The sequence below is a fragment of the Melanerpes formicivorus genome, unplaced genomic scaffold, assembly GCF_026170545.1.
Source record: "Melanerpes formicivorus ecotype bairdi unplaced genomic scaffold, bMelFor1.0.p_v2 SCAF_96, whole genome shotgun sequence".
NCBI classification, from domain to species: Eukaryota; Metazoa; Chordata; class Aves; order Piciformes; family Picidae; genus Melanerpes; species Melanerpes formicivorus.
The window spans coordinates 1,424,590-1,452,160 of record NW_027142448.1 but is presented as its reverse complement, the minus strand read 5'-3'; the positions used below and the strand labels follow the sequence as shown (position 1 = coordinate 1,452,160).

Genomic DNA, 27,571 nt, shown 5'->3' with positions numbered 1-27,571 from the left:
GCGCCGGCGCATGTGCGCGCACAGGAGGCAGCTAAGGCCAGCCCCCAGCAGCAGGGCATCCTTCTGCTGCTGGATTTTTCCAGCTGGAGCATCTTGCCGGCTCTGCTGTAATTTATGGAAGCTGGCTTCTGACGCGGGGCGTTTCTGTTACGACAGAGACCCATCGGCTAAAGGAGGCCGAGCTACAGTCAGAGGAGGTGAAGAGAGGGAGAGAAAGAGGAGGAGAGAAGAAGGACATCGGGAGAGTGAAGATTACAGAGGGAGGAAAAGGCAAAGAGACACTTAAGAGATGGCTGAGTTATAATTAAGAGAGCAGAAGTGAAAGGAAAGGGCGAGAAGGAGAGCGGTGATGAAGGGGAAGGATCTCAGGGGCTGAGTCAGCCTCGGGACGGCGAGCCCCAGGGGACGAGCTCAGGGAACACCCCAGCGTATGAAGGAGGACCTGCACTGTCTGCATCTTCACCATGAGCACAAGGAAGAGCTGCCTCCTGCCACTGGGGCAAGGAGAGCAAGAGGAAAAGCAGAACGAGGGTACTTCTGACACGGAGCCACAGGAGTGCGAGGTGGAGCTGATGAACAAAGCTATTCTGCAACAGAAGAGGCGCCTGAAGCAAGCGACCCAGTTTGTGCATAAGGACTCTGCTGACCTGCTGCCCCTGGACGGCCTGACAAGGCTTGGCACCTCCAAGGATCTGGTGAGTCCAGTGGGACCCCATTTTGGAGGGGGACCTTCCTAACAGTCTTCACTCCAGTTGGGCTTTTGTGAAAGCTTCATAGGTTCGGTAAAGACAAAGCTTTGGCACCATCTAGGATCAGGTCAGGCTGAGGGGAAAAACTGAATTACACAGTTTGTGCACTCATCTCCCCAGGCAAGCCCACAGGCACCCAACTCCTTGCAGAGGCAGGTAGACATGGACTGGAAGGACTCTTCTGCATCCAACTTTCCACTTGCCCAGTGAATACATCTGACTTGTGTCTTTCCATGTGTCTAAAAACCCCATGCACTTCTGCCTGATCCAGCTCAAAAGCCAACTGCTTCCTGGACTCTGCAGGAGTTCATAAAATCCCCTGAGGCTTATCTTTGACCTTGTCACCTTTTTGCATTATTGTCTCTCCCCCAGTCCCTGGGCTTCTGGAGTGGCAAGCATGGCTCAGGACTGCTAGCCAGGCAAACAGGCAGCTGCTGTAACCAGCACCTGTGGATGACACCTCTGGGGAGTGAGGCTTGTGGGCATCCCCTTCTGGACATGTGGAGCTGGAGGCATCAGGGAGAGGATCTGTTCCAGGAGCCTGGGCAGTTTGTGATCTGGAGGGACTTCCCCAAGACTGGGAGCACTTTCCCGTGGGGTCTCTTGTTGGCTTAGATGCATGCATCTGACCCTTACTCTGACAGTTTTGTTGTCCAAATTCTCCTCTCTACTGTGTAGTTTAACTTCTCAAGGATGTGGTGGTTTAGACCATTTTCCTGAAAGAGGGCCTGCTCTGGCCAGTGGTGGGGGTGTAACCACTATTTCTGCTGTGCCAGTGGATGTTACAAGAGCTCTTGCCCTTTCCTGCAGCCCATGGTTCTCTCAGGCCATCATAGCAGCACCACAGATGCTCATGCATGTGCTATCTTCTCCAGCTCTTTCCTGGCTCCTGTGGCAGGCCCCAAAGCTTGTGTGGAACAAGTAGGGTTGTAAACACTGAGCTTGAATGGAAGACTTTGTGGTGTGGTGGCTCTGCCATGTGCAGCCAAGGGGTCAGTGTTGTGTTCCATGACAGTGCATGCTGCTGCTGCTGCTGAGAGTCTGTGGCATGGCTTGGCCAGGTCAAGGGTGACTCCTCAAAGTCATCTGCTCTGCCAGCCCCTTACAACCACACATGTGGCTGTCAGCAGGAACTGCTTTTGAGTGTCTCTCTGGCCCTGAGCACAATTGCTGTCTTAAATACAAGGCAGGAGTCCCATAAATGTCATGTAAGCAAGGAATGGGACCTCTCCTCCCTGTGGAGAAGGAGGGCTGGCCATAGCAGAGCTCAGACTGGCAGCATGGGCAGGCAAGCACCGGCCCTTCATGCCCTGCAGCACTGCAGCTGAAACAGGTCCTCAGGAAGGGTCCCTGGGCTCCTCCTTCTGCAGCTTTTGGCAGGGAATAGGGAGGAGCCACTCTTTGGTCTTTTGGTGCCTGTTCACTGAGTCCATTCACACAGGCAGGGAAAAACCTGTCTACCTGCTTTGCTTTGGAATTAACTCCTGACACACCACCTCAAAATGACAACTGTGTTGCTAGCCAGAGGCCTCTCTGAAAGTCCTGCACAGTACTGGTGGCAGCTCAGCCTCCAGAGGCTGGCATTCTGGAGCCCCAGGGGCTTGCTCTGGTGATACAGGCCTTGCTCGAATCACTTGTCAGAGGCAGCTCTCTTGGTCAGGCGAGTCGTCGTAGACAGGAGACTTCCTCAGGTGCAGACAGCATTGAGTCACTGAAAACCACTGCATAGTCCATGTTTAGTCTGCAACAGGAGGGCTGAAACGTTTTTTGCCAGGGTGTTAAGGAGCAGGGGATGAAGGTTGGCATATTTTGTGCCATGGAAATTTTGTGCTGGTTGTGGGAGGCACAGGATTGTAGGGTGCCTGCACAGGGTTCACACAGTGCCACACCTCAGGTCAACACAGGAGCTGTGGGACCTCTGCTTCCAGTTTACCTTGGAGCAAGAAAAGCCAAGCCTCAGATATCCAAGAGCAATTCAGCAGTTCCCACAGCCTGATGGGCTGTGACACCGCTGTGATGTCTCGAGGGCTGCAAACTAGAGTCCAAGATATAGTCTCAGGTACTGCTCCAGCCCCACATCAAACTCCATCTCTGTTTCCATTGGTCTGGCTCTCTCCTGGAGGAGAGGAATTCAAGGCTGAAAAGAAAGAATCACCCAGGAAGTGCTACAGAGGTTGATCTTAGAAAGAGTGCAAAACACTCCAGAGTCTTATAGCACTTACACTGAGGGAGATTTAATTACTTTCCCAAAGCATGTCCCTGTGGTCAGTGTCAGGGGCTCCAGCTGTGGCACCTTGCATGTCTGTGTGGTCAGTGTCAGGGGCTCCAGCTGTGGCACCTTGCATGTCTGTGTGGTCAGTGTCAGGGGCTCCAGCTGTGGCACCTTGCATGTCTGTGTGGTCAGTGTCAGGGGCTGCAGCTGTGGCACCTTGCATGTCTGTGTGGTCAGTGTCAGGGGCTCCAGCTGTGGCACCTTGCATGTCTGTGTGGTCAGTGTCAGGGGCTGCAGCTGTGGCACCTTGCATGTCTGTGTGGTCAGTGTCAGGGGCTCCAGCTGTGGCACCTTGCATGTCTGTGTGGTCAGTGTCAGGGGCTGCAGCTGTGACACCTTGCATGTCTGTGTGGTCAGTGTCAGGGGCTCCAGCTGTGGCACCTTGCATGTCTGTGTGGTCAGTGTCAGGGGCTGCAGCTGTGGCACCTTGCATGTCTGTGTGGTCAGTGTCAGGGGCTCCAGCTGTGGCACCTTGCATGTCTGTGTGGTCAGTGTCAGGGGCTCCAGCTGTGCATGTCCTAAAATTAGAGCAGGGGTTTGTGTGATGTTAAAAGAAAGCATTTTCTGATGCAGCCTCTCTGCTGTGTGCTCTGGCTGTGCATGCAGCTTATGCAATGCAGCCAGCAGGGGCTGGGATTTGATGGGCTCACCACAAGTGAAACCTTCACTTTTCCAGCTGTATAATACCTTCTCTGGGGGGAGAACAACCAACCAAGCAACCAAGCAACCAACCAAGCAACCAAGCAACCAACCAAGCAACCAAGGAAACCCCACAACTTTGAACAGTTTTTTTTTCAATGGGAAAAGATCAAGTAGCTGCATGGGCTAAAATATTCTGAAATGAGGTTGATCTGAAGGTCTGGCTTCTGCCCTCCCCAAAACCAAGATCCCTAAATCATACCACACCGTTAACCACAGCAAGGCCTTGAGATTTCACATTGGAGAGCCTGAATGGGTGAGTTGCAGTGGGAACTCAGCTGACCCTTCTAAAGGTCCTGAGGGGTTCTCTCTTCCAGCTGCTGGACCAACTCCCCTCAGGTCATCTTTCACCATCCTCTCCCTCATGTTGTTTCTTAACAACCCAAGTGAGACAACAGTCTCCACTTCTCCATCTCACTGGTGAGACAGAAGACAGGGAGAGCCTCAGGAGTCTGCTCTGGGAGTCTGCCACAGTCCCAAAGCTCAGCTCTACCTTGTCAGCACTTGGCCTCTTCCCAGCAGGAGTGGCAAGAAGAGGACAGAAGTGGCAGCTGCAAAGGGCTGGCTCGTTCTGTGGGAGAGGTTGCAGGGAGAGGGGAAGGTCCTTTGCATGCCAGATTGTGAGAGGAGACAGAAGGGAGGGAGGGAGGATGGGATGTGGAGACCTGCTGTTGTCTCCTTTGTCCCCTGGCCCAGATGTTAGTCAGCAGTCAAACTGGCACTGTGCTCAGAGGATTTAGGGAGTGAATGCAATGGCCAGCTGTGCTGTGGGCCTGCACAGTGGGCTGGGGAAAGACTGAGAAGAGAGGGATCGCTGTACTTTGCTTTTTCAACTGCTGCAGCACGGGAATGACCTGGCTGCAATCTGACCAACCACAAGGCTGGTCTGAGGCACAGACACTTTGTGTGGTTAATCCAGCCCAGCTGAGTGGCAAGCCTGCTCTCATTCAGAGGCTTTGCATGCACATTAATAAGATCAAGCTGCTGCACTCTCTGGAAGCTAGTTCCTAAAAATTGTTTCCAAGGAAGAGAAAAGCAACAATTTATGCTGTAACAGAACAGCTCCTTTGATTGCCCTTGTTCCCATGGGTGGTTGTTACTGAGAGCATTACTGTCAGCTCTGAGCAGCTGCTCTCCTGGGGAAGGGCTATGGGGCTGAGTACAAAGAGAAAGGACAAAGCTGCCTCCCACAGTTCTACTCCATGCCCCTTCTTCAGTCAGTTGCTGTGCAGGGACTGGAGGCCCTGGATCAACACTAGGCAAAGCTAAGTGTGAGGTGGATGACAAGGGGAACTTTCTCTCCAAAGCAGCACTTCCCTCTGTGTGCATACAAGTTTTTCAGCCATTGATCTGGCTTGATGGTGTTCCCTTCTAGTTGTGAACGACATAGGTGATCATAGACACTCCCCTAACCAGGAAGGGAGTCAGAAGAGTACCACTGGTGATGGAGAGGGGCAGGGACAGGTGACAAAACACACTGGAAGCTAGTTTTAGTTTCCTATGCAGGAGAAGCTTCCTGCTTCACTACAAACAATTGCCTGTACATCTGCCAGTTTTGGAGCCCTGCCTTCTTATACCACATTTACATCACATGTGCTGTGGCCCCTGTGGGCTCTCAGATCAAAAGCTGTAGCTGATGGGGCATCAGCACACGCTCACCAGGTAGGGTGTTGCAGAACTTGAACAGTGCAAGACTGCCAAGTGCATGCTTAGCTGAAAGAACAGATACATGTGAGGAGAGCATGAATCCAACATGTTTTTCTCCTCCAGCAACTGCATTCCACACCTGCTTGTCACAGAGCTCCCAGCACTTTCACATCACCTTAGTTGCTACACAGAACATCTTGGGATTTAAAGAAGGGGGGGGGGGTTGGCTAAGCCTGGTATTCATCAGCATGATCACTTGGGTCATGCATTTGGCTTTCCCAGGCTAGCAAATGTCCTTAGCTGTGTGCTCAGCTGGAATTTCTCTCTCTTTGTGATGGAGGCAGCAGCCACACAGTGTGGTCCAGCGGCGCCTCTTGGAAGGCAACCTGAACAAGCTGCGGGGCGAGGCCAGGGGCCAGTCTGCACGGGTGCAGTCTCCGCTGGCAAAAGACCGGGACGGAAGGCTGGAAAGGGGAGAGGACAGGAGAAAAGAGACTTCACCTCTGCTAATACAGTGCCAGGTAAGGCAACAGCAAACTGATGATGCTTTCACTGTGACAGCAAATGCTCACTAAGGTACAGCTGCCCCGCTCCCGAGGGCTGTGTTACTAACTGCAAATATCTGGAGAGAGAGCAGACAGAGGGAGTGCATTTCCTGCATGGAGTCTCCCAGGCTTTCAATTCAGTTTCCCAACAGACAGAGGACAGGCCTTCTGCATGGTTTGTCTGTATTGGAAGATAAATGACCTTCATCACTTCTCCTTGCTTCAGGGGCCAACTTTCCCATGATATGAGGTATTTCATAAGTGCATAGGGAAGCAAGGAATGTCTCTTTATGACCTTAAGATGGGTGCCCCCAGTTACTGGATCCAGACTTGTCTGATTCTCTCAGGCATCAAAGGACCTCCTAAGAAGGTGGCTAACTGCTCTGAATTAGTGCCATTGCATTTCTTGATGGAAGCAGCAGTTTTAGCTCACTTTCTCAGGATCTCAGGGAGTGATAGGACTAGGGGGAATGGAATGGAGCTGGAGGTGGGGAGATTCAGGCTGGAGGGGAGGAGGAAGTTCTTCACCATGAGAGTGGTGAAGCCCTGGAATGGGTTGTCGAGGGAGGTGATTGAAGCTCCATCCCTGGAGGTGTTTAAGGCCAGGCTGGATGAGGCTGTGGCCAGGCTGATCTAGTGTGGGGTGTCCCTGCCCATGGCAGGGGGGTTGGAACTAGATGCTCCTTGTGGTCCCTTCCAACCCTGACTGATACTATGAATGATACTTGGTGCCATGGTTTAGTAGTCATGAGGTGTTGGGTGACAGGTTGGACTTGATGATCTTTGAGGTCTTTTCCAACTTCATTGATTCTATGATTCTTCTTATATCTTCTGTATAGCAGAACACACTCCTATCTGGGCCCCTTTAGGTGAGAGAAAGATGTGTCCCATGGAAGAGGGCTGCATGGTTAAGCTGTTCAGTAATATGCAGGTATGAGACTCCTCAAGATATAGCCCTAGTACATTAAGTCTGTGTTAAAGCTGTGTTTATTTCAGTTGCCTGTCCTAAAGGACAGCTCACATGCTAGAGTGTAAACTCTACACACACACCTCTGCAAATTCAGCTGGCACAACTGCCATGGCCCTGTGCCCTGAGCCAAAGCTGGGCTAAGATTCCAAAATCCCCTTGGAGTTAATTAAAGCAAACTGACAGCAAAGAGCTGAGGAGTTGGGTTTGTGAGAGCCAAGGAAAACTCCTGGTAATGGATCTTAGAGATGCTTGACTGTACTGGAGCAGACAGATAATGGGAAGAAGGAGGAGAAGAGAGAGCATTAAGAAGTAATTATAGAGGCAGCAGCAGCTATCGGCACTCCTTGGATCCAGTGACATTTTCAGAGGCATAGTCCAAGTCCTTCAGTGGCAGGTGTACATCCTGGTAGGGTCTTCTGCAGTAGAGGCAACGTGTGGGCCCCAGAAGTTGTGGTCCTCATACCCTTTGGGCGGGGGGCGGGGTGGGGTAGTGGTCTCTACAAATCACAAAGGGAGGTGTGCAGAGTGCTGCGGTGCAGTGTCTGCCTTCAGCCTTTCCGTGGCGCTGTTGCAGCGGCTTCCCACCTCCACAGAAACCATCTGCCAGGCCAGCAGCTCTCTTGCAGAGCTATTAAGGGCTACCAAAACCATCACCCTGCCCATTCACAGCAGGTATGTCATACATTGTTTTGAGACAACAGAGTCACTGGGCTCTCACACACAACGAATTGTCACATAAACATAGCCTGGTAGCAGGTTTCTGCCATGTTCAGATCAAGCATCATGGGAAGCCACCCGCTGGCTTTTGCACCCAGCCTTTAGGCATTGCTGATTCTGGGTTTCAGACTGCTGTAGGCAGGTTAATGTAACAAAACTTGGCCTCTCAGTGTAATTTCTCCAAACAGCTGGAGTATTTTTCTCCAGCAAGTGGAGGGGTTTGTTTTTCTTTAATCACTAGTCAGTGTTGCTCTGGAAGAGGAACCTCAGTGGCAAAGGGCAGGGTTTTTCCAGGCAGGCACATGGAACAAGGATAGGTGTGCACAGGTACCAGCTGCAGTAGCTAACTCAGCATCAGAGACCACTACTTCGTTCTCTTTTGTGTTTCTCGTGGCACTGTACCCCAGCTGTCACAAACATCCTGAAGGAGGGGAGGCCTGTGGATGTAGTTTACCTGGGCTTCAGCAAGGCCTTTGACACCGTCCCCCATAGCAAACTCCTGGCCAAGCTGTCAGCCCATGGCTTGGACAGCAGCACTCTGAGCTGGGTTAGGAACTGGCTGGAGGCTGAGCCCAGAGAGTGGTGGTGAATGGTGCCACAGCCAGCTGGCAGCCAGTCAGTAGTGGAGTCCCCCAGGGATCAGTGCTGGGCCCCATCCTCTTTAACATCTTTATTGATGATCTGGATGAGGGGATGGAGTCAGTCATCAGCAAGTTTGCAGATGACACCCAGCAGGGGGCAGGAGTTGATCTGCTGGAGGGTAGAGAGGCTCTGCAGAGGGACCTGGACAGGCTGGACAGATGGGCAGAGTCCAAGGGCAGGAGATTGAACACATCCAAGTGCCAGGTTCTGCACATTGGCCACAACAACCCCAGGCAGAGCTACAGGCTGGGGTCAGAGTGGCTGAGAGCAGCCAGGCAGAGAGGGACCTGGGGGTGCTGGTTGATGGTAGGATGAACATGAGCCTGCAGTGTGCCCAGGTGAAGAACAGTGCATTAAGAACAGTGTGGCCAGCAGGAGCAGGGAGGTCATTCTGTCCCTGTACACTGCACTGGTTAGGCCACACCTTGAGTCCTGTGTCCAGTTCTGGGCCCCTCAGTTTAGGAAGGAGGTTGACTTGCTGGAACGAGTCCAGAGAAGGGCAACAAAGTTAGTGAGGGGCTTGGAACACAGCCCTGTGAGGAGAGGCTGAGGGAGCTGGGGTTGCTTAGCCTGGAGAGGAGGAGACTCAGGGGTGACCTTCTTGCTCTCTACAACTACCTGAAGGGAGGTTGTAGCCAGGCAGGGGTTGGTCTCTTCTCCCAGGCAGCCAGCACCAGAACAAGAGGACACAGTCTCAAGCTGCGTCAGGGGAGGTTTAGGCTGGAGGTTAGGAGGAAGTTCCACACAGAGAGAGTGATTGCCCATTGGAATGTGCTGCCTGAGGAGGTGGTGGAGTCACCATCCCTGGAGGTGTTCAGGAGGAGACTTGATGGGGTGCTTGGTGCCATGGGTTAGTTGATTAGGTGGTGTTGGGTGATAGGTTGGACATGATGATCTTGAAGGTCTCTTCCAACCTGCTTTATTCTATTCTATTCTATCTTATAAGAAAGAATAGTTAAAGCATACTAAGTAATGAACAGCACAGCCAAGGGAATAGATCTAACATTGCACTTAGCTCTCTCTGGACTAAGTACTTTCTGCACAGGCATTTCTCTCTTAAGATCCAGTTGCTGTTTGTCACACTCTTATGCTGAAGGAAGGGAATCTCTTCTTTTTAGCCTCACTGATTTCCATGTCCACATCTGTGAACTTCAAAGAGCCTTGCTTGTCAGTACAGCTCTATGGCAGGAAATAGCACTCAGGCTGCCAGTTCCTTTTAGCCAGAGAGGTGGTCTGGCACTGCTTTGGGAATTCATTGGTGTAGTGTTTTTATTAGAAACACAACACAACTCCCATCAAGTCTCTTCTCTCGGACAGCAGCTCCCAAGAAAAGATCATCTACCAGCATAAAGCTTCTATTTACACTCAGGCAAGTGTGCCTCCACAGCAGCAGCAGAAGCATCAGCTCTGGTAACTGAACTAGGATGAACCAGGAGGAACCAGGGAACTCCAGGCCAGTCAGTCTCACCTCTGTGCCTGGAAAGATCATGGAGCAGATCCTCCTGGAGTCACTACTCGCTCAAAAGAATAGTGAAGAGGTGATTGGGAGCAGTCAGCATGGCTTTGCCAAGGGCAAATCCTGCCTGACCAACCTGGTGGCCTTCTATGAGCAGGTGACAACATCAATAGCTGAGGGGCGAGCAACTGATGTCATTTACCTGGAGCTGAGCAAAGCCTTCCACACTGTCCCACACCACATCCTGGTCTCCAGGCTGGTGACACATGGGTGTGATGGGTGACCACTAGATGGATAAGGAACTGGCTTGATGGCTGCACCCAAAGAGTGGCTGTCAATGGCTCCATGTCCCAGGGGAGGCCAGGGACAAGCAGAGTCCCTCAGGGATCAGTCCTGGGACCAGGCTTGTTCAACATCTTTGTGGGTGCCATGGACAGTGGCACTGAGTGCACCCTCAGCAAGTTTGCTGATGACACCAAGCTGTGTGGTGAAGCAGACAGCTGGAGGGAAAGGATCCATCCAGAGGGACCTGGACAGGCTGGAGAGGTGGGCACAAGCCAACCTCATGAAGTTCAATAAGAGCAAGTGCAGGGTCCTGCATCTGGGTCGAGGCAATCCCAGGCACAAATACAGGCTGGGCAGGGACTGGCTGGAAAGCAGCCCTGAGGCGAGAGACTTGGGGGTGCTGGTGGACAAAAAGCTCACCAGGAGCTCTCAGTGTGCACTTGCAGCCCGCAAAGCCAATCAGATCCTGGGCTGCATCAGGAGAAGTGTGGCCAGCAGGGCAAGGGAGGTGATTCTCCCCCTCTGCTCAGCTCTGCTGAGACCCCACCTGGAGTACTGCCTCCAGTTCTGGAGCCCCTATTCCAAGAGGGATGTGGAGGTGCTGGAAGGTGTCCAGAGCAGGGCCAGGAGGATGAGCAGAGGGCTGGAGCACCTCTCCTGTGAGGACAGACTGAAGGAGTTGGGGCTGTTCAGTCTGGAGAAGAGAAGGCTCCCAGGTGTCCTCATTGTGGCCTTCCAGTATCTGAAGGGGGCTCCAGGAAGGCTGGGGAGGGACTGCTCAGGATCTCAGGGAGTGCTAGGACTAGGGGGAATGGAATGAAGCTGGAGGTGGGGAGATTGAGGCTGGAGGTGAGGAGGAAGTTCTTCCCCATGAGAGTGGTGAAGCCCTGGAATGGGTTGTCCAGGGAGGTGGTTGGGGCCCTGTCCCTGGAGGTGTTTAAGGCCAGGCTGGCTGAGGCTGTGGCCAGGCTGATGTAGTGTGGGGTGTCCCTGCCCATGGCAGGGGGGTTGGAACTAGATGATCCGTGTGGTCCCTTCCAACCCTGAATGAAAGTATGAAACTATGAAACTAGACTAGGAAATAAAGCTGAATGTCTGAAAATTTCAGTGATACAGGGAGATTCAGGATTCAGGCAGGAAGTGTTTTCACTCTTAACAGGTTATAGTTGTCCTGTGCCTAAGGCCTCTAACTGTCAGAGATCCAAGACAGATCCAGCCTATAACAGTTGTACTACAGATTCACTCACTCTCCTCTTAGGTGGGTTGCTCAGGTGGTGCTTGAGTGAATTGCCTGGTTTCCTGGCAGTTTTAGCCAAGCTTACCATGCTTGGCATCTGTATCATTAAATCAAGCTGCTCTTTCTTGTTTCTTTGTACTGGGGCCTCCCTCCCTCACTGATTTGTAAATAGATGCTTCAGTGGATTCCACTGCTTTTCTTCTGTGCCAAAGCAACCTGGGATTAATCAGCCTTGGTTGGTTGGTTAAAACAGCTTCTTGACTCTGGAGATTAGATTATCTCAGGGGGAAAAAAAAGGTCTTTATAAATGGTCATCCTTGCTGATTCCCCTCATCCTCTCTCTTGGAAATCCCTAGAGGTGTTCTTTAGACAAAGACTAATGATAACTGGTAGTAATGGACTGAAAGTTCTGGGATAGAGGTGAGGATGAGGTGTGAGTGAAAGTCCTTTGTTTTTGAGAAGGCTTGTAGTGCCTAAGCTGCCTTACCTGATCTGCATTGTATCTGTGGTACACTGGGCCAAGGACTTCCCTTGTGCCCCTGGTGAGGTCTCTGGGAAAGCAGTTAGTGGTCTAATAGAACACTGGGTAACTTCTGTGAGGCTGCTTGAGCTGATCACTGTGCAGGGCTGCTTACCACTGAATGGGATGAGATGTTGTTTTCTTCAGCATAATCACTGCCCTGTTTTCTCCCAGCAAGTGTCCAACTTGCATCTTTCCCAGCCTGCTCTGAAACACAGCTCAAGAATCTGCCTCGGTGCAGTTCAGGTTTATGATCATGAGAGTGCTGATAGCTCATGTATCTCAGGCTTGCCTGCTTTAGATTCCTCAGCAATTGCTCCCCACACCCCAGGGCTTCTGTTTCTGAAGAGCTGGTACAATGCCTTTTCTGTAGCTAGGTGATGAACTAGGCTTCTGTGAGCCACAGGGATGGTTAACTCTCTCCCACTAGAGTCCATGTCTGTTTATGAGGCTGAGCTGAGTCAGCTAGACACTTCTGTCAGGTTGCAATCTGGGCATACATGGTAGTACACCTGACCTGACAGTCATGGGTGACTTAGGTAGCCAGGAGGCACGGCACAGGATGAGGAGGCAGATGCTTAGGATGTATCTGCACATTGTGCTGTACCTTACCTTTCTGCTTAGTCTGGCCACAGTCCTTTCTGGCAGGGAAGTGAAGGCCAGACAGCACAGACACAGAGCTCCAAAAGCAAAAGGGGAAGCATTTTTCCATAGAATGCTTACATTTGGAGGGGACCTTAAAGATGGTCTGGTTCCAGCTCCCCTGCCATGAGCAAGGCTAATGGACTGTTCTCTGGGTCCAGTCAATATCCCAGCTCTTTTCTTCCCAGAAGCTTGGACTTTGTAATGTCAGCTTTTGCCCCAAGCAACAGTCATGAGGTAGACTAGGATCTCTCCAGCTGGTTTTGGGAACCTCTGTGGGCAGGCACTACTCCTAGTCCTGAGTGTTTAAACTGGGCATGCCAGGCAGCCCGGAGCCACCGCGACAGTGGTTTTTCTTAAGCAGAAGTATTGCCAAAGTCAGGAGCATCTAAGCAGAGTGCTTTGCAGCTCTTCCCCACCTGCAAGGCTCTAGCATGCACCCCTGCTTGTGGAAAGCAGATTTATGCCAGGAGGCAAGAGGCATGAATGAACAAAGGGAATGGATTCTGGGAGCAGGCTTGCTCAGCTTGGTCTGCTACCAGCTCTGCCATGTGTGATCTGCAGTACCATGGGACCTCAGCCCCAGATGCTTGGCAGTGAAATGGGACTGCTTGCTTGTGAAGGATCTGGGGAGTATTCCTCTATGACTGTAGAAGGAGCTGCAGTGAGGGCTTCTGGGGCTGGCTCCTCTGTGGTCTGACTGTTTCATAAATCTTCCAGCTGGCATCAGGTTAAATTTTGTGCTCCCCCAGTCTGTGACTTTGTAGTTCTGTGGCAATGGACACACTACGTGACATGCTTTTTTAACCTGAAAAACAGTATAACAACATCAGGAGCTGTTGAAAACAGGCACCTGTGCATATAGTCTGTGTAGATACTGCTTGAACATTGCTCTCCTTGTTCCCAGAGGAGGTCACAGTATCACAGTCTCACAGTATCACCAAGGTTGGAAGAGACCTCAAAGATCATTGAGTCCAACCTGTCACCACAGGCCTCATGACTAGACCATGGCACCAAGTGCCACATCCAATCCCCTCTTGAACATCTCCAGGGATGGGGACTCCACCACCTCCCTGGGCAGCACATTCCAATGGCTAACAACTCTCTCAGGGAAGAACTTTCTCCTCACCTCGAGTCTAAACCTCCCCTGGCACAGCTTGAGACTGTGTCCTCTTGTTCTGGTGCTGGTTGCCTGAGAGAAGAGACCAACCCCTTCCTGGCTACAACCTCTCTTCAGGTAGTTGCAGAGAGCAATGAGGTCTCCCCTAAGCCTCCTCTTCTCCAGGCTAAGCAACCCCAGCTCCCTCAGCCTCTCCTCACAGGGCTGTGCTCAAGGCCTCTCCCCAGCCTTGTTGCCCTTCTCTGGACACCTTCAAGTCTCTCAATGTCCTTCCTAAACTGAGGAGCCCAGAACTGGACACAGGACTCAAGGTGTGGCCTAATCAATGCAGAGTACAGGGCACAATGACTTCCCTGCTCCTGCTGGCCACACTGTTCCTGATGCAGGCCAGGATGCCATTGGCCCTCTTGGCCACCTGGGCACACTGCAGGCTCACACAGGTTTAATGCACTTCCTTCTATCCCCACTGGTGCTATTCAAACACATGCCATATACACATCCATGAATGTTACATGATTCTTGCTGACCTCTGTCAGACAGTGTAGGTTGAGATCTCCAGCTTCAGTCTTCCAGTTCTTGAGAGTTTCTCAGCTAAGTGACCATTCCTGGAGAACTGTATATCCACATGTACAGAATGGAGACATTCTCTACCCTGGTGAGATGCAGTATAGGCCACAGGAACAACTCCAAGATAAAAAGACTTGAAGTTTCCAGCATGCACTCTCTGAAGCTGCCTTGAGTGCTGCCCTCAGGCTACTGCTGGTGTTGGGTCTGCTTGCAGCAATCTGGTATTTGTCACAGGAGGTGGTGTCTGTTCTCTCTTTGTAACAAGTCCTAAATAACACATCTTGGGAAATGAAATCTTGGAGATGCTGGATCACAGAATGCAGGGTTTGGAAGGGGCCTCTGAAGATCATGTAGTCCAACCCCTTCACTAGAGCAGGGTTGCCTAGAGTGAATCACCCACAAACATGTCCCAGAGGGTTTGGAATGCTCCAGAGACAGAGACTCCACAACCTCTCTGGGCAGCCTGTTCCAGTGCTCTGCCACCCTCAAAGAGAAGAATTTCCCCCTTGTATTTATCTGGAACCTCTTCTGTTCCACTGGGTGTCCACTGCCCCTTGTCCACTTGCTGGTCACCATTGAGAAGAGTCTGGCTCCACTGAATGACAGCTGCCTAAACATGAGCCAGCAGTGTGCCCAGGGGGCCAAGAAGGCCAATGGCATCCTGGCCTGCATTAGGAACAGTGTGGCCAGCAGGAGCAGGGAAGTCATTGTGCCCTGTACTCTGCATTGGTTAGGCCACACCTTGAGTCCTGTGTCCAGTTCTGGGCTCCTCAGTTTAAGAAGGACATTGAGAGACTTGAAGGTGTCCAGAGAAGGGCAACAAGGCTGGGGAGAGGCCTTGAGCACAGCCCTGTGAGGAGAGGCTGAGGGAGCTGGGGTTGCTTAGCCTGGAGAAGAGGAGGCTCAGGGGTGACCTCATTGCTCTCTACAACTACCTGAAGGGAGGTTGTAGCCAGGTGGGGGTTGTTCTCTTCTCCCAGGCATCCAGCACCAGAACAAGAGGACACAGTCTCAAGCTGTGCCAGGGGAGGTTTAGGCTGGAGGTGAGGAGAAAGTTCTTCCCTGAGAGGGTTGTTAGCCATTGGAATGTGCTGCCCAGGGAGGTGGTGGAGTCCCCATCCCTGGAGGTGTTGAAGAGGGGATTGGATGTGGCACTTGGTGCCATGGTCTAGTCATGAGGTCTGTGGTGACAGGTTGCACTTGATGATCTTTGAGGTCTCTTCCAACCTTGGTGATACTGTGAGACTGTGAATGTAGCTCTGTGTGATGATTAGCCATGTAGCAATCATAAACAGATGTAGTTAAGCTATCAGGAAATGGAGATATTTGCCTTGCCCCTGCTGGTGATGCACTGAGTCCTTGATGGTCATGCTAATCCTCTTAAGGTGTTTAAAGCTTGTCAGAAATGAGCATCAGGGCAGAGGAGCTGTGGGAGGGCTGTTTCTGCTTCTGAGTGGCTTGTGTTCCTTCAGAAGCTTTTGTCATAGCAGCTATTGCTCTGCTACTAAAGCTTTCTGAACCAATTCACTAGCTGGGTATCTCTTGCCTGAAACACTGCCCCTTTAAAGTCAAGGATAACAGGGAAGTATCTGGGCAATCAAATACAAATGAAGGGAGACAAATTCAAGGAGCAGCTTTGGGCAGAGGTTTGCAGAGCACTCAGGGCAGTGGGTAGAGCACCACTGTCTTGGATGAGCCTTCTGTGGTTTAACTGTTGCCTAAAACACCACTCTTGGCTGTGTTGCTAAGGAAGACCTAAGGACCTGTCACACTGCTTGAGGAGTTGGTATGTCAGTTGTGAGACCACAGTAATTATCTGTTGTTGTTTTCTCTAGTGCCAAGGTCAAGTGTTGAAAGTGATTGTTAACACTGGATGTCTACCAAATCTCATCTCCAGGAGCTGTTTAAAGCAGCTGGGGTAAGTCTGCACAGTAGAAAAGGAGGAGTGGCTAAAATAAAAACCCATTGCAAGAACATAGGCAGCCCCAAGGCTGATTGCCAGCAGCTTTGCATGTGCACATGGCTCTTTAGGAGGAGCTGAAGAGGGTGGGTGACAAGGCAAGGTATCAGGAGTGCTGGCAAAGCTGTGTGCACACCCCAGGTGAGGAGACAGAGCTGTATGATTCTCTCTGTGTGTACTGCAGGGCAAAGCTGCCCAGCTGATTGTTTAGCCTCAGTGGTGAGGAACCCAACTGGACAGCACGTTGTGGTTTTGCTTGTGGAGGGTCAGATGGAGGAACCTGGAAACTCCAGGCCTGGCAGCCTGACCTCAGTGCCAGGGAAAGTGATGGAGCAGATTATCCTGGGGGCAATAACTGCACACCTGAAGGATGGCCAAGGGCTCAGGTCCAGCCAGCATGGATTTAGGAGGGGCAGGTCCTGCCTCTCCAACCTGATCTCCTTCTATGCCCAGGTGACTGCCTGGTGGATGTGGGGCAGGCTGTGGATGTGGTCTGCCTGGACCTCAGCAAGGCCTTTGACACCATCCCCCATAGCAAACTCCTGGCCAAGCTGTCAGCCCATGGCTTGGACAGCAGCACTCTGAGCTGGGTTAGGAACTGGCTGGAGGCTGAGCCCAGAGAGTGGTGGTGAATGGTGCCACAGGCAGCTGGCAGCCAGGCACCAGTGGTGTGCCCCAGGGATCAGTGCTGGGCCCTGTGCTCTTTAACATCTTCATCGATGATCTGGATGAGGGGATTGAGTCAGTCATCAGCAAGTTTGCAGATGACACCAAGTTGGGGGCAGGAGTTGATCTGTTAGAATGTAGAAGGGCTCTGCAGAGGGACCTTGACTGAATGCCTCCAACAGGATGGCATTCAACAAGTCCAAGTGCCAGGGGCTGCACTTTGGCCACAGCAACCCCATGCAGAGCTACAGGCTGGGGTCAGAGTGGCTGAGAGCTGCCAAACAGAGAGGGACCTGGGGGTGCTGATTGACAGCTGCCTGAACATGAGCCAGCAGTGTGCCCAGGTGGCCAAGAAGGCCAATGGCATCCTGGCCTGCATCAGGAACAGTGTGGCCAGCAGGAGCAGGGAAGTCATTGTGCCCTGTGCTCTGCATTGGTTAGGCCACACCTTGAGTCCTGTGTCCAGTTCTGGGCTCCTCAGTTTAAGAAGGACATTGAGAGACTTGAAGGTGTCCAGAGAAGGGCAACAAGGCTGGGGAGAGGCCTTGAGCACAGCCCTGTGAGGAGAGGCTGAGGGAGCTGGGGTTGCTTAGCCTGGAGAAGAGGAGGCTCAGGGGAGACCTCATTGCTCTCTACAACTACCTGAAGGGAGGTTGTAGCCAGGTGGGGGTTGGTCTCTTCTCCCAGGCACCCAGCACCAGAACAAGAGGACACAGTCTCAAGCTGTGCCAGGGGAAGTTTAGGCTGGAGGTGAGGAGAAAGTTCTTCCCAGAGAGAGTCATTTGCCATTGGAATGTGCTGCCCAGGGAGGTGGTGGTGTCCCCATCCCTGGAGGTGTTCAAGAGGGGATTGGATGTGGCACTTGGTGCCATGGTCTAGTCATGAGGTCTGTGGTGACAGGTTGGACTCAATGACCTTTGAGGTCTCTTCCAACCTTGGTGACTCTGTGATTCTGTGTGCTTCCAGACCTGCTACATGAAACAGATCCTTCCTCTTGGGGGTCTGTTCCCACTGAGACCAAGAAGTTCTGCCACCAGGGAAAAGTCTTCTTCCTCCACTTGAGCCAATAATATCTCTTGTGTCCCACAGGCTGGAAGAAGCATCTGCCATGGACTGTGGAGACCTCTCTCTTCCCATGCCCAGCGCTGTTGGCCGAGTAGAGCACATGGAGCTGCAATTTGGCCAGGAGACGGTGCTGTGCTCAGCACTGGTTGTAGGTGAGTGTCAGCCCCTTCTCTGTTTTGCTGTGTCTCTTATGCCCTCCCAAGGGCATTTAAAAGCATCTCTGGGAAAAATGCAACATGGTGGGAGGTTGGTGATGTGGTCACCTCCACTGCTGGCCAGCATCATTGTGTGTTAGGAATACCCTCAATGGCAAAGGCAAAGGGCATAGCAAGAGTACAGGCTGAGGGAGCTGGGGTTGCTTAGCCTGGAGAAGAGGAGACTCAGGGGTGACCTCATTGCTCTCTACAACTACCTGAAGGGAGGTTGTAGACAGGTGGAGGTTGGTCTCTTCTCCCAGGCAGCCAGCACCAGAACAAGAGGACACAGTCTCAGGCTGTGCCAGGGGAGGTTTAGGCTGGAGGTTAGGAAGAAATTCTACCCAGAGAGAGTGATTGCCCATTGGAATGTGCTGCCCAGGGAGGTGGTGGAGTCACCATCATTGGAGCGGTTCAGGAGGAGACTTGATGGGGTGCTTGGTGCCATGGGTTAGTTGTTTAGGTGGTGTTGGATTGGTTGATAGGTTGGACACGATGATCTTGAAGGTCTCTTCCAACCTGGTCTATTCTATTCTATTCTATTCTATTCTATTCTATTCTATTCTATTCTATTCTATTCTATTCTATTCTATTCTGTTCTACAGAGAAGACAAGAAGAGGTTGGAAGTGGGGAGCAATGAGATGCTGTTTTGATCTTAACACAGGATGTGAAAAAAATCTCTTTTCCCTCTGAAATCAACCTTACTTAAAATGATCCAGACTGCTTCGTTAGTCCTCTGGTGCCCTGTGTTCTCCTGTTGAAGGGACACTTGTGGCCTTGGCTGGTTGGAAGTCACCAGAGAAAGTGACAGAGGGCACAGCTTAATCCCCAGGGTGTTTCTCTGGGTGTTCAGGGTGTGCACCCTGAGCACACTTAGGAGGCCAGAGTGCTGAGTTTTGCTCTGTGTCCTGAGGCAGGAGCCTTTGAAGGAAGGAGCTGTAGGAGACAAAGCCAGGTCAGCAGACCCTGGAGCACATCCAGTGCATGTTCTGCAGTTACACCAAGCTGTGCATATGCTCAAAACAGCTTAGCCATCTTTTTTTCCCTTCCTGTTGTCTCTATTAGTCTTCTAAGTTTTACCTTCTTGCTTTTATCTGTCTCCTTATCTCTGACAAGTACTATTCATCTTCCAAAGCCTTTCTTGCTCTCTTTCATGCCAGTTCTTCCCACATTCCTGGTCACCTAGAAAGAGCTTTCTTCCCCATTCCCATCTCACTCTTCTTCCCTGGTGTCTCCTCTACTTGTTCTTGGCCTTCACTGGGAGTCTACTGCTATCAGCACAGGCTAATTTAGTCCTGTAGCACCTGTCCATTTTGCTGTGCTGTGGAAAAGGCTGCCTGGAAGGAGCAGAATTGCCTTGCAGCTCCCTGTGCACGCAGCGCCCTTGCACATGTGATTGCAGACAAATGACAAAATACAGTTGCAGGTTACAGGGCAAGCAATATCCAGCAGACATGGGACATGTCAGTGATGTTACTGGTTGAATCCTGTAGACTCCAGGGATTCCTTATTCCCCATCACTGAAGTTCCTATGGATAGCTCTGGGATGCAGGAGGTCACTCTCTTCTTGTCCATGCCTGTTGTCAGTGGCAGGTTCAGACAGTGGCAAGGGTGAATTCCAGTGAGGACACAGACAAAGCTACATAGATTACCACACACAGAGCAAAGGCTTTACCAGCACTCACATGAACATAATCACTAATGGCCCAGCCCCTGGTCCTGCTTTCTGGCTCCTCAGGATTGCCATTCACTGGCAGAAGCTCGTACATCCTGAGCCTCTAGTGCCACAAGCACTCACACTCACAGGATCCTCAAATACCACTCTAGCTTCCATGGCTGTCTCATACCCACATCTAGACCCTGGGCCTTTCCTAGTACTAACCCACATCTTGAGTCTTTCCAGGTGCAGCCTTCCTTCTACTCACTGGCTAGACCAGACTGGACTTTATCTGTTACTTACATAGAACCACAAGCATATAGCATTAAATTCACTAGGGTAATACAAACACACCCAAATCCTTCTAGTTAGCCCCTTTAGACTTGGCACACATGGGCCCTGGCCTCTCCAGTTGCTGACTGAAGAACCTAAAGCCTGTGTGATCCTGGTCAGAGATGGGACCCAGAGCTCTCTTGCATGCTGATCTCTCCAGCTGATGGCATCTAGCTCTGTGGCCCATAGTCCTTATCCAGTTAGTGAAAGAGATCTTACTGCACCCATTGCAGTGCCTGCAGTTGCTGCCACCCAGCTGTGTGATCCCTGTGCCCTGTGCTCCCTTCCAGCTGCTGGCACCCAGACTTGCACGTCGGTCTCGCTAGTTGCTGGCGTCTGTGAGCTATGTCCTGTGGTTGCTGACAGACCTAGGAGCCCTGTTGCCTGTGGTCCCTTCAGTTACTGGCACCCCTCCTGCATGAGACACCCTCTGGTAGCTGATCTCAAGACCTATTTGCCCTTTAAGCTGTGGCATCTTCTGCACTTACTAACACTTAAGATGCACAACAGCCACGTGTAGGATAGAGATTCCAGAGAGGAAAACCACTTGACAAGAAGATTGCAGCCACTGGGCCCAGGGTTTGGTCAGACAGGTGAACTGACCAACAGTCTGCTTGCATGTCACTGGCCCCTTATCCCCTCTCCTTTCCCTTTTCCCATGCTTGTTCTTCCTGATGCACCCTGCTGCTTGCCTTCTCCTGCCTTTGGCCATTCTCCTGCACATCACATAGTAGGTTTTACATGATCTCACAAGCCCCTTCTGATATCTCATAGTTAAGTTTCAAACAACACCACAAGCCCCCCCAGATATCTCAGAATACTCATGGTTCCCTCCTCTTACCAACTGCAGTTTAATTTTGACACTCTTCAGGGCTCCTGTACTGGCTCATCAGCTGGTGACAGAAGAGTGCTGCTCTTTATTGTCACTGTTACAACCTGCTTGTTAATGTTTGTGTGTTTGAGTCATCACTTTCCTTATGGTTTACCTTATACTGAACAGACCATAATCATATAACTTTGTGAGCCAGATGCTCTCATGGCCAAGGGCTCAGGCCCAGGCAGCATGGATTTAGGAGGGGCAGGTCCTGCCTCTCCAACCTGATCTCCTTCTATGATCAGGTGACTGCCTGGTGGATGTGGGGCAGGCTGTGGATGTGGTCTGCCTGGACCTCAGCAAGGCCTTTGACACCATCCCCCACAGCAAACTGCTGGCCAAGCTGTCAGCCCCTGGCTTGGACAGCAGCACTCTGAGCTGGGTTAGGAACTGGCTGGAGGCTGAGCCCAGAGAGTGGTGGTGAATGGTGCCACAGCCAGCTGGCAGCCAGGCACCAGTGGTGTGCCCCAGGGATCAGTGCTGGGCCCCATCCTCTTTAACATCTTCATTGATGATCTGGATGAGGGCATTGAGTCAGTCATCAGCAAGTTTGCAGATGACACCAAGTTAGGAGCAGATGTTGGTCAGTTAGAGGGCAGAAGGGCTCTGCAGAGGGACCTGGACAGGCTGGACAGATGGGCAGAGTCCAAGGGCAGGAGATTGAACACATCCAAGTGCCAGGTTCTGCACATTGGCCACAACAACCCCAGGCAGAGCTACAGGCTGGGGTCAGAGTGGCTGAGAGCAGCCAGGCAGAGAGGGACCTGGGGGTGCTGGTTGGTGGTAGGTTGAACATGAGCCAGCAGTGTGCCCAGGCAGCCCAGAGGGCCAATGGCATCCTGGCCTGCATCAGGAAGAGTGTGGCCAGCAGGAGCAGGGAGGTCATTCTGCCCCTGTACACTGCACTGGTTAGGCCACACCTTGAGTCCTGTGTCCGGTTCTGGGCCCCTCAGTTTAGGAAGGAGGTTGACTTGCTGGAATGAGTCCAGAGAAGGGCAACGAAGTTGGGGAGGGGTTTGGAACACAGCCCTGTGAGGAGAGGCTGAGGGAGCTGGGGTTGCTTAGCCTGGAGAAGAGGAGGCTCAGGGGTGACCTTCTTGCTCTCTACAACTAACTGAAGGGAGGTTGTAGACAGGCAGAGGTTGGTCTCTTCTCCCAGGCAGCCAGCACCAGAACAAGAGGACACAGTCTTGAGCTGCACCAGGGGAGGTTTAGGCTGGAGGTCAGGAGGAAGTTCTACACAGAGAGAGTGATTGCCCATTGGAATGTGCTGCCTGGGGAGGTGGTGGAGTCACCATCATTGGAGGTGTTCAGGAGGAGACTTGATGGGGTGCTTGGTGCCATGGGTTAGTTGATTAGGTGGTGTTGGATTGGTTGAAGGGTTGGACTTGATGATCTTGAAGGTCTCTTCCAACCTGGTTAATTCTATTCTATTCTATTCTATTCTATTCTATTCTATTCTATTCTATTCTATTCTATTCTATTCTATTCTATTCTATTCTATTCTATTCTATTCTATTCTATTCTATTCCTACTTCTCACAGGAGAGACACACTTTAGAGGGGCGGTGCATACAGTCTTAAGCCTGATCAGTCTCTTCTCTCTTCTCAGATGATGAAACCCTGGAGTTTTGCCTTGGTCTACAGACTCTGTTGTCTCTCAAGGTAAGGAACAAGTTGCTGCTTACTGCAGGGATTCTTTCAAGAAGGTCTTCAAGATTTGGTGGCTGCAAGCAACAAAAGTATTTACATCCAGGTCTTCCAGTGTGCCACTTGCAATACTTGTTGCACAGCTGCCTGGCTGACTGCAGCTTGCTCTGAGCCACTGGTTCCCTTCCAGTCCTTCTTAAAGGCCTTAAGAAAGGAATCACCCAATAGATACTATCACATCTTCCATTCTTTGTATTTCTGAGTAGCAGGCAGAAAGAGGAAAGTGAGGAGGAGACAAGGCAAGGCACAGTGTGTCATGAGTTGTATCTGTGCTGTCTTTTGCAGGTAGATGCAAAAAAGCTCTGCCCTTGCTTTGAGCCCAAAGAGCTGTATTACCATGTCCAGTGTCCAGTACTAGCTGGAGCTCTCCTTTTGTTAGCTCAGCTCAGGGTTAGTGCTCTGCTGAGCCTGTCTCCTGGGTGGCTCAGAACAGGGCTGCAGCAAGCTGGCTCTTTGCTGTGAAGTATTTGTAGCCACATGCCAGACTCATAAAGAAGGGAAAGCACTGGGCTGAATGGCTGAGTGATGTGAGGACATCACCTCAGAGGGAGTCACAGGAAGGAGTAAGTGGAATAGCCCTGTGAAGGATTTGGAGAGGATTCTATTGCAAGGAATAGAAGCAAAGAGGCAGCATGGGGATTGGGGGGTGTGTGTGTGGGAACTCTAAGGTGTCTCCAAACCCAGAGCAGAGTTGGTTGATGACACAGGTTTTCCCCTGTCTGTACAGGAAGTAACTGGCTCTTCCCCTTCTTTAGTGTTGCATCGACTTGGAGGAAGGAATCCTGAGGTTTAAAGCACTGAGTCAAGAGCTGCCTTTTCTACATGCCTCTGAAGAGCCTGGTCAGTGACTGGGCACATTCCCCATGACTGGGGGTGAGGAGACTTGCTGCCATGAGATGAGAGAGAGATGAGGGTGAGGCTCACGTGCCCCCAACCTTGCTGAGTTCTAGGCTAAGGCATTCACTGGGGAGTGAGAAAAAGGCCAGTGGTGCTGGAAGCTGTTGTTGCTAGGAGTGCCTCATCTTGAGAGATGTTCCTCCTTCCAGTGGAGCCTCTTTCTTGTCCCCACCTGCTGAGTGGCATTCTGTTCTTTCCTTTCCTGGCTTTCTTGGATTGTTTCTCTGCTCACTCCAGTTTCTGCTTCTGTACTAAATTCCCCCTACCCTTGTAATGATTTGTTTACAGTACCCTCTGTTCATGAGACAAGGAAGTATCTGTGAGCAGTTGCCTGTCCTTTCTCCAACAGCCTCCTAGGATTGCCATGAAAGTTCTCTTCTCTTTGCCTCAGTATGGTCAGCCTCCACTCCTGGCTGTTTGTGGGCAGGGCTCTGTAGCCTGTCCCCTCACCTGTGCTCTGGGACACTGGGTTGTGTTATTTTGTGCTGGCTTAGAGCAGAACAGGAGTGTTCTCTTGGGAAAACCACACAGCAAGAACACTTCCAGAGCTCTGAATTGCAAGGAACTTGTGCAGAACTGCTGAGCATAGATGCCTAGAGTAGGGTGGATACTCCCAGGGGCTTAGGCTTTGGCACTGTGTACATGGCACTAAGCTGTATGATATGAATGGCAATGCTTATCCTCTCCTGGTGTGATACCTAGCAGCCAGATCTGCACACCCTGCTCTTCTCACCAGGCCTCTCCTTTCTGCACCCCAGCTGCTGGAGCTATGTTCCTGCCACCTCATCAGAGATTCTGCCCCTCAGTTTCAATGCTGGGATGACTCACAGCACCCAGAGTGTTCTGTTCTTTCAGCTGCTTCCTTTCAACTCGAAATCCAGTGATTCGTCACAGGCACAGCCTCAAGGTCTGGCATGTCACAGCCCAGCAACTTTGCTAAGCCTGCATGAAACAAGACCTATTCCTTACAGCATCAGCTCAGGTCAGAGACCTGTGGGCTGATCAGGTCAGAGACCTGTGAGCTGATCTGGGCTGATCAGGGGGACTCTTAAGTCACTTCAGGGTTGGGGCTTTTCCTTTTCTGATTTTTCTAAAGGGTTTTTGTTTTATTGACATTCAGACCACAGCTCTGTGAGGAGTGCACAGTCTGCTCTGCACCAGGGCTAGGAAAGATGCACCAGATCAGGGCTTATCTATGCCTCATGACAAGTGATTCACTAACCAAACTCTGCACAGCATCCTTTTGCCCACCCTTAGAATGCCATGACACCCCCCTCTTGCTCAGCTCTCTGCTCTCTTCCCTTGGGGAACCAAACCACTCCTGCTTTCTGTTGTGCTTCTCAGAGAACTTGTGTGTGCATCTTTGCTTTCTTTCCTGCAAGCTTCTTTCCTAAATCAGATGCTGAGTGCTGTAGCTTAACACATGCTGAAGAGAGCAGAATGCAGCCTGACTGATAGCACCTGGGATGCACTTCCCAGTCTCAGGTGGTGTGAGTGGCTTCTGCCTCGCAGAAGCAACAACAGGCCGGTGCCTTTTGCCCTAACTCATCATGTTGCAGCTTCTACTCTGTTTCTTGGCTTCTTTGTCATTCTTCTACTTCTGATTATTTCTGGCTGCATGAGCTACTTCCCATGAATGAGGCCAACAGTTCCCTCTTATGTCAGAATCCACACCTGCTCTTGATGATCTTGTCTTCCAAATCACCAGTAATCCCTCCTAGATTTGTACCTTCTTAAACCCAGGGGGTTTTAATGACAGCTCAAACTTGTACTAAAGCATCCTGTGTGTCAGCTGGAAACCATGGGCAACCTAGGGCAACTCTGCTGGAGAAAACCTGTTCCTGTGGGCAGCAACTCACCTAGCTTCCAACTCCCATTGACAGGTGGAAGAATGACAGCTGACTTGCTTGAGAGGGCAGGTACTATGTCTATTGCAGACATTATTGTTAATCTGGTTTATGATTTCTTACAAAACCCAAACACCTAACCCTAAACATTAAGCCTAACTCTAGCCCTAACCTAGACCCTAACCCCCACTCTAAATCTAGCTGCTAAATCCAACCCTAAACCTCAATGGTAACCCTAGCACTAAACCCCAATCCTAACCACTAGCCCCTGACCATAAATCTGAAGACAAAACATAAACTCATAGAGCTAACTCACAAACACAAGGTAGCTCTCACCACCTAACCCTAACACCAAAACATAAACCTCATTCTATCCACACCATCCACTAGAAACTCTAACCCTAATTCCAAACCATAAACCTCTAGCCACTAACCCTAATTTTGTCCCTAAACCCACCACTGTCTTTGATACTAACCACTAAACCTGACCCTACCTCTAAATTTAACCACCACCATCTGAACACCTGATCACCTGACACTAACTTCCTAATCACAAACTGACCTCCAAACACTAAACCATAACCCTAACCCCCTAAGCTTAACCCTAATCAGAAGAGTAAGGTTAACACCAAACCTTAACCCTAACCCTAAGGCCAACCATAGACCTAACCCTTAATCCCTAATCCTAAAGCTAAAGCTAAGATTAACCCCTAACCCTGACTAATTCTGAATTCTAACCTTAAACCTGACCACTAAATCCTAACCTTAACTGTAACCCTAACCCCTGACCCTAAACCTAACTCTAACATCTCTAACCTCTGATTTCCACACTAACCCCTATCCCTAACAGCAGCTCTAAACATTAACAACCCCCCTAACCTCTAACACAGGCAGTGATTCCTGACTGAAACACCCTGCCCTTACCCCTGGACATGAACTCCAATGTAACCAACTGCACCACTAGCTCTGACCCAATAACAAAAACCTTAGCTGAAAAATCTTAAACCTCACAACTTTAACTCTGAACTATAAACCCTAATGCTGACCCTAACCCTAAGCCTCTAGTCCTGGATCATAACCCCTAAACTCTAATGCTAAATCTAACCTTAACACTAAATCACAAAGCTAAACCTCACCTTTACCCTGACCCATAACCACTAACCCCTAAAATGACCTTAACCTCTAACTTTAGCTCTTAACCCTAAACCCTAAGCCCACACCTTAACCCAAACCCTAAACCTAACCCTTAACCCTAAACTCTAATCCTAATGCCTAAAACAGAAGCTTGAAACCTAATCCTAAATCTCAGCCTAACTCCTAACCCAACCCCTAACCCAAACTCTGACCACTAAACCAAACTCTAACCCAACCCTGACATGTAAAACTAACACTAACCCTGACTCCTAACCCTAAACACTCTCATCCACTACCCCTAACTTTCAAGCCTTAATCCTAACCCTAATTCTCACCCCTAAAGCCTAACCCTAACCTCAAACCCTGATGCTAAACATAACCCTAGCCCTGTCCAGGAAGCCTAGCCCCATCCTCAAAGACTAATCCTAAGTCTAAACACTAATACCTTAACCCTAATCCCTAACTCTGAACCTACTGCTAACCTCACCCCAACCCTGTGAGGCTAAACCCTAACCCTACATCTATTCCTAATTCTTGACTATAACCCTAAATGCTAATCTCTAGCCCTGACTCTGACACTAAACCTACATCTTATGCTGCCCTTAAACCTTATGGTAACCCCAGCTACCTTACCCCTACCCCTAACCCTGCACTTATCCTCAACCCTAACTCTGTCCTTATCCTCAACCCTAACTCTGTCCTTAATGATACCCCTGACTGTAAACACTAACTGTATAACTGAACCTAATCTCTAAGCCTAACTCACAGCATACCCCTAACTAACTTGAAAGCTAACCATAACCCCAGCCACCTAACCCTGCCCCTAACTCAGACCCTGACAGCTTTTGTAAAGGGCCCTGCTTGCCTCCATAGCACCCCAGGGCTTGTGCCAGGCTTTGCTGATGCCCACAAGTGGCTGCTGAGGGAAGGGTGAGGGCCAGCAACTTCCAACCTGCTCTGCTTCTCCTCTCCCCTCTCCTCTCCCCTCTCCTCTCCCCTCTCCTCTCCCCTCTCCTTTCTCCTCTCCTTTCTCCTTTCCCCTCTCCTTTCTCCTCTCCTTTCTCCTCTCCCCTCTCCCCTCTCCTCTCCCCTCTCCTCTCCCTCCCCTCTCCTCTCCCCTCTCCTCTCCCCTCTCCTCTCCCCTCTCCTCTCCCCTCTCCTCTCCC

At 50.9% G+C, this 27,571-nt stretch overlaps 1 protein-coding gene across 1 annotated transcript; it reads left to right on the top strand.

Annotated features, from left to right (window-relative positions):
- The first annotated feature begins 58 nt into the window (after window positions 1–58).
- Window positions 59–27,505, top strand: NRIP2 (nuclear receptor interacting protein 2). Its single transcript, XM_068166025.1, has 6 exons — window positions 59–695; window positions 5,712–5,888; window positions 15,904–15,986; window positions 17,784–17,911; window positions 22,430–22,482; window positions 23,283–27,505. The coding sequence occupies exons 1-6, from the start codon at window positions 465–467 to the stop codon at window positions 23,373–23,375; spliced, it is 765 nt and encodes a 254-aa protein (XP_068022126.1). The 5' UTR covers window positions 59–464; the 3' UTR covers window positions 23,376–27,505.
- The last annotated feature ends 66 nt before the right edge of the window (window positions 27,506–27,571 follow it).

Bases quoted from the DNA above. Each gene is read 5' to 3' on its own strand.
- NRIP2 (XM_068166025.1), top strand. From the start codon at position 465: ATGAGCACAAGGAAGAGCTGCCTCCTGCCACTGGGGCAAGGAGAGCAA. The intron at 696-5,711 runs GTGAGTCCAGTG...TGATGGAGGCAG, and splicing joins TTGGCACCTCCAAGGATCTG to CAGCCACACAGTGTGGTCCA. The intron at 5,889-15,903 runs GTAAGGCAACAG...TGTTTTCTCTAG, and splicing joins CTCTGCTAATACAGTGCCAG to TGCCAAGGTCAAGTGTTGAA.